We start from the raw sequence: 11,479 nt of genomic DNA on the forward strand, positions 1-11,479 counted from the left end.
TTTGGAAATAGATTTTCACTTCAAAAGTAGAGGATAGTTGCTTTGGGGAAACGGCTAGAAATAGGTAAATCAATTATAATAAAAAGAAAAAAAACATTGTGATGAATTATATTTAATAGATAATAAAAAATGAAGTGAATCCCAAATTGGCAAAATCCCAAATCAAATGGGCGGTGACAAGTGTTGGGTTATGAAAATATTTTTAATTGTTAGTTGTGTCATCTCTCTATGATCAACAAGAAGAAAGAGAGTAATTTTTCCTCTCTTTTTTTTGCCATTCGACTTTTTAACATAAATGGAAAAAGGCTGAGTGACTTTTGAAGAACTATATTGTAATTTTGTTTTCAATCTTAATTTTATTTTCTTATATGAAAACTGTAAATAGTTTTTTAGTTGGTGTAATTCATCAAAATGGGTGAATGGAATGATCTACAGAGATATAGACCGGTCTGTTTTTCGCAACATACGAGAAGTTAGAAAAAAAAAATGCATACTACTCTTTGCAACTTAAGAAGTATAGGAAAGGACTAAAAAGATAAACTTATGAAAAGTTGAGAAAAACGACATGTGTAACAAATTGTTTTTCGCAACTTGTTTGAAAATAGCTAGGATTTCAAGGCATCCAAGCCCGAAACAAGTAGCTACTTATACAAGAATATCAATATACACGCCATCTTTTTTTGGTGCTGAGAATCATTGAATTCCAACAATTTTCACTATTTTTTTTTCCTTATCTGTTACCTTTCTATATATTCTTGTGTTTTCACATATAATCTTTTTTTCTTGATACATCCTTATCTACTTTTACTACTCACTATAACAAAGAAGGGATGACAGCTATGATTTAATTTGTAGTGCAGCATACACTGTAAGATTAGAAACTGATACTGATGGCTGAACAATTCTATCCTTCTTTCACTTTTATCAGACTGTTTCTTTACAGTGAGATTCTTGAGATACGTTAATTTTTCATATACCACTTTGTACAATTCCAAAAGGAACTTCAAAACGTAGAGAATATTATTTTCTATTTCTGCTTTGGTGGGTTGGGGGTTGGAAGTGATGAAGACAAGAAACTACTATTATTTTTTGCATGTGACAAGAATTGTGTTCAGTTTTGGTGTGGTCCTTCTTTGCTTTTGGATGGTCACAACTCACAACTACTTTGCATTTATGTGCAGCACTTTCAGTCCTTCACTATGATGCTATATTTATTTTGTTGAGGAAAGTAAATGGCTTTGTTCCTATGAATCCAACGGGTCTATTCTGTTGTAGACATTATAATTTGGCATCTTTCAGATTTTGGAAAGGTTGCTATATTTATTTTAACTACAAGTCTTAATAATATAATCCCTTTTAGTCATGCAACGATTTAATACATGCCAATTAACAAATATTAGTATAATAGAAGAATTCTTGTCATGATAGCATGTTTAATGATGGTTTTGTAACTAATTGTTGTCTTCTACTTAACTATATTTTCAGTGTAATAGTTAAGGTGTTGAATGTTATTAAATTGTACTTATTAACTTATCTTGAGAGCATTAGAAGAATTTGTTATTGAAATTGAAAACTGTGACTTAGGACAGAAAATAAAATCAGCAACTAACTACTTAGACAACAATGGGGTTGCAAACAAATGAAACTATCAATCAAACCTACAGAATACTACTTAATGCATCTTAAACAATGAAACTAAGAACTCTGCATAACATGTAGCAGCATATTACTTTAAGATTGAGATTTATTTATGACTCATAAGTGAGCTAAATCATGGAAAAACTGGTGTTGGAACTGCACCACCACTTCCGGGGGTAGGAACCTCGAAACCAGGGTTCGGAACCAAGGTGTCGTCGCCACCAGGAACATAACTGCCACCTGCTGGTGCTGATCCTCCTCCACTGCCACCAAGGAATGGATTTTGAGGTTGAAAACCAGGCAGTCCTACACGGCCGATGCCTGGAATATAAACACCATCAGACCTGAACATAAACTGAGGCTCTTTCTTGTCATTCTTGCTGGAATTATTCGGAATACTATTGCGCGCTGCGACTGCTTGCGAAGCAATGGAAAGAAGGATACTGGAGATGAGAACAAGTACAAGTAAAGAAGAAGCTTTGTAAGCCATTATGATATAGGATTTTGATTTTGATTTTGATTTTGTTTGTGTGTGTTGAAGCTCTGAAGGAGTGGCTGCATTTTATAGTTCAGGGTTTGGTGTAACTATGGCGGTGAGTTAAATGTTTCTTGTGAAATGCAATGGCAGTTGCCAACGACTGTGTGATGGATGGAGCCTCTTTGTCTTTGGTAGTTGTTATTTGGTTAAAATGGTTAGTGTTATATGGCCTTAACTTGTATTACCTGCTATTTTTGGAAGATATTCACCAATGTCATAGCGGCTACTAAATGTAACATTCACATGGCTGAGTTGTGTGCTGTAAAATATCAACAAAACTCTGAATCTTGGATTTACCTCCAGGTACAAATCTACTTGTAAAAATGGTGAAAAAATAGTGTTATAAAAACAGCTGGAATTATGTAAATCATGCACATATGCAGAAACAATCTTTTTATAAAAATACCGAGTGAAGAGTAATGTTATTTGAACATCTAAAATTTAGTGAAGCTTTCAATGTACCTAGATGATTAATCCAATAGTGACTTCATATTAATACTCAGTTTTGTGTAAAACAGTGTCATGCAGCATTTCACTTAAAAAAAAGCAGCAGCAAGAATAGCATTATGCTGTTGCTGAATTCATTTTGTTTAGTGACATAACTTGAGCCTAGTTTTTTACACTTTTGAGTAACTAAATAAAAGAGCATCAAAACCACTGAAAGATTTTCCTCCTTGAATTCCCTGTTTTGACAAAGGTATTACAATAAAATGTTCTCACCAAACCAATAAATATTCTATGAGGCTTGCTTTTGCTTTTCCTCAGAAAATCTAGGAAGTTGGACCAATGAGTTTACTCGGGTGACACCTTCCAAACCCGACCAATTTTGATCTTCAGCTGCTGCTGCTGCTGCTGAAGCTCCATCCTCACCATCAACAGATATTCCTCCATAGGTTTGTTTTTCTTCCGAGGTTCGTACAGTGAAGTTCCTTTGCAAAGAAGGCTCGGTCGTTTGACCGTCATCTGACTCAACTGGATTACCCGAATGGTTGCTTTGGATTGTTGCAGAAGAATAGCATTGCTCATCACAATCAGATTCTACATCCATTTTACCATCCAAAAAAAGGCATACAACAGCACAATCATCCATCTTTGACGTGGGATACTTGAGTTTCCACTCTCGGGCCGCAGAATCCACCAGAACCCTTGCTGCTGATGCTCGAGTTGGTGCCGTGGATACTATCTCAACCACCTCTTCATTGCTTAACACATCCCAGACCTGCACAAAATACCAAGATTGATATTAGCATAAGTAGCCTAAAAAGAAACACAAGAACTAGATAAAATTTTTCAAGTGTTGGATTCAAATTCATCATATCATATGTCTATTCTCTTACAAAAGTAAACATACACATAGAAGATGAGAATGACATGCTTTTCTTGCTTACATAGGTAGAACTATTATGCATAGCAAAATTTTCCTACAACAAGTTATACATAGCTTAAACTAAGTTACTTTGATTTGATGACTTTCACATGGACCAAAACAACAAAACAAGAAAAAACTATGCATCTAGGAAACAGAAAATGCTGCAAATGCTCTATGCTGAGAGACTTTTGCGATAATTGTAACATTACTGTGGGAACTGAGACCACAAGAACAAATAAAAGCAGATATATTTTCAAAAGTCTTACTCCATCCGAGGCAAGAACAATGAACTCGTCTTTGTCTGTAAGAAGCCGATGAGAAAATTCTGGTATAGAAATGACACCGTAATCCTTCAAACAAAAATCGCCAAATGCTCTAGCCATTGCTAATCCAGGTGCATCATCAAAAGGTAACCACACCCTTGGAACTTCTGGTTCATCTTGCAAGGCAAATACCCTGCCCTTGCACCTTTTGATTCTTTCAGCTTCCCCTGTAAAAAAATCAGATAAGCTATCTCAAAGCAAAAACATAGACTGAACTGAGAAAGGATGAACAATGATGACAAAACTAACTTGGCAAATCAGGTTTCAAATCAATTGTCAACTGAATTGCCACCATGGAGTCATTGCTGTCCTTGGATCCCATGATTGCTCGGGAATCCCCTATGTTGCTCATGAACAGATTTGATCCCTGGAAAGTGAACAACATAAGAAATGTCAGTGAAAAGAAGCAATTAAGTATATGCAGCAATTGAATGCACTACTCATTGAGCTGCTACCTGCTTCACTATGGTTACAGCCGTGCTCCCACTACAGAAACAATCCAGATTCGGATGAGACCTCAGCTCTTTGTCCATGGCCTTATATGCCTTCATGAAAGCTTCTCTCCACATGGAATTTAGTTTATCCTCATCAGAGCAATCTTTCTCAGACTCTTCAGTGTCAGGCTTTATATTCCCTTTGAAAGAAGCTTTCCCTGATCCGTTTCGCCTCGATTCACCGGAATGCAAAAAAGAAAGAAGTTTGATAGGCAGGGAATCCCTAACTTTGCGCGCAACAAGGTGACCATGAGGACCATGGCCATCAAATACACCACAGAAGGTCACATCTTCTGCCATGAAATCCTTCAGAAACAAATATTGCTATGATGTCAAAATTCTAGAATTATCATACATAACAATTCACAACAAGATGAACACACATACATACTTACTTCCCATACAATCATGGCATCCTGATTAACACCCTTACGACCCTGCTGCGTAAATATGCAAGAAGACCGGCTCTTTCCATTGGAGAAAATCCTGTTTGGTAAGGATGATAACTGATGCAGAGAAACAACATGATCAGAGAATGTTCTCCTTGCTTTCTTTTGACCACAGAAACCGATTTCTAAACAAGATGGAGAATCTGAGTCTCCATTGCTCTTACTACTACAACTGCTCTTACTGCTTGTTGAGACACAACACCCCATCTCTCTCAGTTCTTGAACCAAAATATCATCAGATGGAAACTAACGTATCAGATTCTTTCCTCCTTCATTCTAGATCTGACATGATATTCTTAGTTCTATAATAATAGTCAATTGTACACATAATCCTGAAGATTCTCTCAAGTAGAAGTATTATAGAATTTACAACTTAATGTTCCAAGCTGGTACCTATAGTACTGGCTCAAATGCTGCCGGAAGCTATATGAATGGGTTTGAAACCCAGCTGAACAGAAAAAGACAGATGAATTTAAATTTAATAGTCTTGGCATATAGTCTAAACAAAGAATCAAGCGATTGTTGCATGGAAAGAACAAAAACAGATAAGACTAAAATAATCAGTCTATATGAATATTAAAATACTAACATGTGAAACCAAGTGATAGAATATACTAAAAATATGTAGGATGATTGGTCCCTCCTCAAGAATCACATTGACAACATCAAACTCTGAGGCTCCTGATATTAATTTAATCCATAAACTATGCATTGGAAAACTAAACTTATGTAGAAAAAGCAGAGAACACAAGAGGCTTCAATTTTCAAAAGGGTTAACAACTAAATTTCTATGCATTTTCTTTCACAGAACAGAACATAAATCTTCATAGAATAGAATATCAAAATAAAGAACAAGGCAACACACTTGTGATAGTGTCCAAGTTTTCTCATTCCATAGCAAGGAGGAGGAAGAATATAAGGAACAAAAACCAATCTTTTTTAGACAAAAAGCAAAAAATTTTGGCCTAGAATATACACAGACAAGAAAGGACACCAATTTATAAAATGTAGAAATGAGAAACAAAATACAAGAAGAAATGCCCTTATGCTTAAGTTATAAGTTATAACTGAAACGAATGGGATTGAAAATGAAATAAATCATTAGTAACAAAACTCTTGAATTTTTTTTTTCTTATCCTGGTTTACCTTTACCTTAGCATTAGTAAAAGGAAAAAAAGAAGTTTGGTAAATGCACAGTTTCTGAAAGCGAGAGAGAGAGAGAGTAAAGAAGGAAAACAAATACAAAACTGTGGTTTGCAGGTGCAGAGAAACCCTGAGAAAAACGCAAAAAGAAAGCAGAAAAAGACGAAACGATGGGTTAAGATATGGTGGCGTCAACAAAGAGTATAGCAGATCAATCAAGTAAAGTTAATTATCGTGAATTCACAAATTACTAAAAACGACAAAACTTGGAACAGAACAAAATAGCAAAGTCACCCAAGTATTTGTCTCCATAAGTCGATCAAGGAAAAAAAAAATCACATTTTTAAATAAATATCGGTTAAACTAACATTAACCAATTTGTTATTTTTTACTAAAAATATATAAAAAAAAATGTTTATGGATGAAAAACTGATTCTGGAGTAGAAAAAACTGAAGCTTTTCTTTTCTCTTGTTTGAGAAAGTCCAAATAAGTGAAGATAATGATCGCGTTTATAAAAAACTGAACAGCAATTGAATATTCTGGAAACGGTATGAGAATGCAGATCCTGCATTTGTGAAGAAGAAAGAAGGAAAAGAAATCATACCCCATTTTGAAGCGTTAGATGAAATTAAGCAGATAGTTGGAAGAGTGCAATGATCCAGTGAGTGAAGAGGAAGAGAAGGTGGTTGATGAGAATGGAAGAGGAGAGAGAAGGTTGTAAATTGTAATGGTGTGAGTGAATGTGTGAAGCTATTAATTGCAAAAGCAGAGTTCACTCCATAAACACAAAGATGGTGAACCAAGCTGCCTCTTTTTGATGGCTAATTTTTTTTATATTGGGTTATTATTAGTGTTTTTCATTCGTATTATGATGTTTTGGTGTAATTCAGTAATATGGGATGAAAAGAAATTCGTGAGTAACGATTTTAAATAAGACAAAAAATTAAAAGAAGTTAACAGAAATCGTGAATTACAATTTTAAATAAGACAAAAAAGAATAAAAAATCGTTAGTCACGATTTTAATTTTTTAATTTTAAAAAAATATGATTTATGAAATCGTGAGTAACGATTTCTTTTGTTATACAAATCCTAAGTAACGATTTGTATTGTGCATCATACTTGTGAAATTCATCCATTTTAATTCATACCAATGTAATACGCCCCTTTTTGATTTGGTGAGATTGTAAAATATTTTATATAATTTTATAATTATATTTATTTTTTTGAATAATTATTTATAGAGTTAACATAAAAAGTAATTTTTTTATGTAATATTACGTAATTAAATATATATAATTATTTTATATTAATAATAAATTAAAATTAATTAATCATATTTTAACTATTTATTTATTATACTTTATATAACTCTTTTATGTTATAAGTTCATTGCATTAGACTTTTGATAATAAATATCAAAATTTAGTCGAATTTTTATGATATAGAATAAATAAATTATTGAATGTATTATAATTTATATTAATAATTTATAATTAAAATTTATAATATGTTTCTAATTTTAATAATAAATTATTTTTCTAAAAGTACTATCTTCCTTTTTTTTTAAATCTATTAGTATTTGCTTTCTATTTTTTTTTTTTGATAGATTTCTTTTAGACAGGGACTAATAGATAATAGACACACACAGTTATATCGAAGAATTAAATCTGATTTAGAAGCTAAGATTTCGTTATATATATGCAACTTGACGGGTATAGAATTTTCAACAAAATATTAATTATCATGATAGAAATTAATTTATCAAAATTAAACCAAACTTAAACAAACAAATTCCGGGTTCCTTCACGTTTAGCTTGAAGTATTACAGTAGGTCTCTCTCTTCGTATCTTAACTATCTTACATATCTTAACAAAGAATTTGACAACTTAACTATCTTACATATTATTACTATTTCACACATTAGTTATTAATACATTAGTATAAATAAATTATTTTGGTCCATCGAATTTTAAAATTAATCTTTTACTTCATAAAATTATGAAGTTTGAGTCTTATTTGTCTCTAAGTGAACCTTTTAATTTATTTTATTAACATGTCGCATGATGGATGAAATAAAGCAAGTAGATAAAAACAAAATTATGATTTTTGTGAGGCTAAAAAATTTTGATATGGTAGTAAAATGGGTGTTATATTTTAATATGGTGATTTTTTGTGTTTTTCAAAACTATGAGAGTACACAAATCAGACCCACCGATTTTGTGTTGAAAAAATTTTAAAAACTTAGAGTACACAAATCGGACCCACCGATTTGTGTTGAAAAAAAAAAAATTTGGAGTCTACAAATCGGACCCACCGATTTGTGTACTCTAAATTTTTTTAATTTTTTCAACACAAATCGGACGGTCCGAGTACAGAAATCGGACGGTCCGATTTGTGTACCTAAAAATCGGACGGTCCGATTTCTGTACCTTTTAAAAATCGGACGGTCCAATTTGTACTCCGTACATTAAATCATCCCACATTTTAGAAAAATACTACATTAGATCACATTTTAAAAAAACACCATTATTAATCCAATCTTAAAAATAAAAAAATGTTTTTGTGAATGATTTGAACATTTTTTTTGTCACCTATAATCCTATACTCTGTTCAATCTTAGATATAAACATTACAAAACAATAATAATGTAAATGGGGTTGACGATTGATGCGACAGGTATTTTTGTAACTTTTTGTGGTTAAAATTTGTTTCTTATTTCAACCAAAAAGAAAAAAAAAAACTAAAACAAATCTTTACACTCACGAAAATTGTTAATGAAAAATAAAAATTTATATACAGTTATTTTCGTAAAAGAATTATTAAATATTTTAATATATTTATGTAATTTATCATAAATAATTTTTAATTATTTTTTTATATAAAAATATCTGCCACCAAAATAAAAATCACTGCACGAGACAATCAAGCTAATGGCATTCAGAATTTTCCATGAACGCGCTGCTTATACCAATTACAATCAATGTATAATAAGTAGACATTATATTATAGATTAATAATAAAACCATATGGGATGATGAGGCTCAATTTTATGGGTATGGAAGATTTGGGTGTGATATTTTCAAATGTGGAGTTATGGTGTATAAGAATAAAAATGTGGGACAGATTTTTTTGAACCAAAGGTAGAACAACTCTGATCATGCGAGTTCTTTAGAAATGAAATTTCGCTTCACAAATTGCATGGTCCGATTTGCAGCTGATGGAATTTGAAATCTGAAACACGCAACTTAGACCCTCTGTTTTGCTTGTTCTAATTAAATTTGTTGAGCAAAACGTAACTCGGACCGTCCATTTTCAAAAACACAATTCGCAGGATTCGAGTTCTGATTTTTCTGATCTCACAACGAGATGAAGCACCTCTTTTTCCCATATACGAGTCCAACATCTCTTTTTCTTTCATATTCAAATTAAAAAGCGAGATGATAATAAAAACTAATACTATAATAAATATGTGGATTAATTTATAAATAATAATTAAAAAAACAAAATATAATAATATACTTGTTACGATGGGTAACCGGAGATTAATAAGAGGGATGGCTTTGGTTGGCCCAATCGTTCGTGGATGGTGGCTTCCGGGCGGGTTTGCACGTTGGAGCCTCCTTCCGACTTGTGCTCGTGAGTGAATGGGGGGTGGTACCTGCAAAGACACTCCGATGCCTAAGTTAGCAAGGGTGTGAGCAGGTCTAGAGAGTATTGGGCTTAGAGATACCTGAGGGGTGTCAGTGTATTTATAGTGGTGAGCCAATAACCACCGTTGGAGTAGTGCCATATTTTTAGGGTATTAACCGTCCCATTATCTTAGGGAGGTTAAGATATGGCTCGATAAAGTAGTTAGAGAGATTTTAGGGGCAGTTACTCATTTGAATGAGTGCTTATCTCCCAACTATTCTCCGTCCCGACTTCTTGGGAGTAAGTCGGGTTTGGCACCGACTTCTTAGTGTGAAGGTTGGTGCTTAGTAGGGTTCAATCCTCTGGACTAGGCCTTTTATTTGGACCTGGGCTTTCATTATTGGGCCAGCGTATGAACAGTGCCCCTACTTGAGCCCAAGATTCCTTTAGTGCTTGGGTTCAAGTATTTAACTCGGGTTCGTAGCCGACTTTCTCGGAGTAGACACGGGTTTTTAAACCGACGTGATTTTCGCGACCCTTTGTCTCTGACAGTTACGTCTATTCAAGAGTCGTGTCCGTTAGGGATGCACTTGGGGATTGATGGCTTTGGTAACGGTGCACTCTCATTAATGAGTGCTTCGTTTTTACCATTATACCCCTTAGCATGTTCATAAATATTTTCCCTCTCTTTCATTTTTTCGTTTCTGCAATTTTTCAAATTTGCTTTGTTCTTCGTTCGTGCTGCATTCTTGCGTTTGAAGACTTCTGCTTCCTTCAGCCTCCACCTTTTCAGATAAAGGTTAGCTTTTCTCCTTTTATGATACGCCTTGTGTTTGCATGCTTTTATTTTGCGGGTAGATAGGTTGGTTTGTAGATTTTGGCTTCGTGTCTCCTCCCTTTAGAGACCGTGTTTTTTTATTTTTCTTTTCTTTTTTTTTCTTTTTGTAGGTTTCTGTCACCTTTTATAAAAAGAAAATGGCTTCTGTAGATGTTCTTTCTCAGTGGGTTGATGTTACGGTCTTGGGGGAGGAACCCTTGGTCGATGCTGAGTTTATTACTCACCTTCGTACTCACCACAGGATTTGTTCTTCGGAGGAGGACGAGCCAAAATATGAGTTGATAATCCCGGGTCCGGAAGACAGGGTTTGTTTTGGGAGGGCCAATGAGGCGGCCCCTCATTTTTTCTTTATGTATGAGTGTATGATCACCCGTTTGGGTGTTTTTCTTCCTTTTTCAGATTTTGAAATATCTGTTTTACACCACTGTCGAGTTGCCCCTACCCAACTTCACCCCAACTCTTGGGGTTTCTTGAAAATTTACCAGTTTATTAGCCATGCTTTGGACTTCCCGACCTCTTTGAGGATTTTCTTCTTTCTTTTTCACATGACTAAGCCCTTTAGTGGGCTAAACAATAAACAACAATGGGTTTCCTTCCGAGCCATACAAAGTCGGAGAATTTTTACCCTTTTTGACGAGTCCTTCCATGACTTTAAAAATTACTTTTTCAAAGTGCAAGCTGTAGAGGGTCACCACCCCTTTTTTCTGGACAACGACTCCTCTCCTCGCTTTCCCTTATACTGGTTGGAGGCTTCTCCTTGTGAAAAGTACAGCCTAGACGATCTGGACGAGGTGGAGGCGGCCGTTGTGGGGTTTTTCCGAGAAGTATGGGGGAGGGCCCCATACTTGGACACTAGAAAATTCCTCCAAGGGTCGCCGACCTTTGTTCAGTCGCAGCTAGGTAGTATACGTATTCCTTTCTTCCGACTTGTCTCTGCCGACTTTTGGTTTGCCGACTTGTAATCTTTGCTATTTGTCTTTTTTGCAGACATGGCAAAGAAGAATGCTCAGGAATCTTACCAAAGAGTTCAGGAGGCTAAGGCAAAGTCCCGGGCC

At 34.4% G+C, this 11,479-nt stretch overlaps 2 protein-coding genes across 3 annotated transcripts; both read right to left on the minus strand.

Annotated features, from left to right (window-relative positions):
- Positions 1-1,600: 1,600 nt before the first annotated feature.
- LOC130946954 (putative cell wall protein) lies at positions 1,601-2,508 on the minus strand. The gene has a single exon (XM_057875862.1). The coding sequence runs from the start codon at positions 2,126-2,128 to the stop codon at positions 1,772-1,774; it is 357 nt and encodes a 118-aa protein (XP_057731845.1). The 5' UTR covers positions 2,129-2,508; the 3' UTR covers positions 1,601-1,771.
- A 204-nt stretch (positions 2,509-2,712) lies between these two features.
- On the minus strand, positions 2,713-6,743 carry LOC130945162 (probable protein phosphatase 2C 52). 2 transcript variants are annotated; one of them, XM_057873857.1, is made up of 6 exons: positions 6,560-6,743; positions 4,758-5,259; positions 4,324-4,668; positions 4,118-4,235; positions 3,812-4,035; positions 2,713-3,395 (listed from the first exon to the last, which is right to left on the minus strand). In XM_057873857.1, the coding sequence occupies exons 2-6, from the start codon at positions 5,016-5,018 to the stop codon at positions 2,913-2,915; spliced, it is 1,431 nt and encodes a 476-aa protein (XP_057729840.1). In that variant the 5' UTR covers positions 5,019-5,259; positions 6,560-6,743; the 3' UTR covers positions 2,713-2,912. The 2 variants fall into 2 exon arrangements, with proteins under 2 accessions (XP_057729840.1, XP_057729841.1); XM_057873858.1 differs by lacking the exon at positions 6,560-6,743 and adding an exon at positions 5,401-5,793.
- Positions 6,744-11,479: the final 4,736 nt, after the last annotated feature.

This window comes from Arachis stenosperma, chromosome 8, assembly GCF_014773155.1.
Source record: "Arachis stenosperma cultivar V10309 chromosome 8, arast.V10309.gnm1.PFL2, whole genome shotgun sequence".
Taxonomy (NCBI): Eukaryota; Viridiplantae; Streptophyta; class Magnoliopsida; order Fabales; family Fabaceae; genus Arachis; species Arachis stenosperma.

Bases quoted from the DNA above. Each gene is read 5' to 3' on its own strand.
- LOC130946954 (XM_057875862.1), bottom strand. From the start codon at position 2,128: ATGGCTTACAAAGCTTCTTCTTTACTTGTACTTGTTCTCATCTCCAGT.
- LOC130945162 (XM_057873857.1), bottom strand. From the start codon at position 5,018: ATGGGGTGTTGTGTCTCAACAAGCAGTAAGAGCAGTTGTAGTAGTAAG. The intron at 4,236-4,323 runs GTAGCAGCTCAA...TTCACTTTCCAG, and splicing joins CTGTAACCATAGTGAAGCAG to GGATCAAATCTGTTCATGAG. The intron at 3,396-3,811 runs GTAAGACTTTTG...TATTTTGTGCAG, and splicing joins TTGTTCTTGCCTCGGATGGA to GTCTGGGATGTGTTAAGCAA.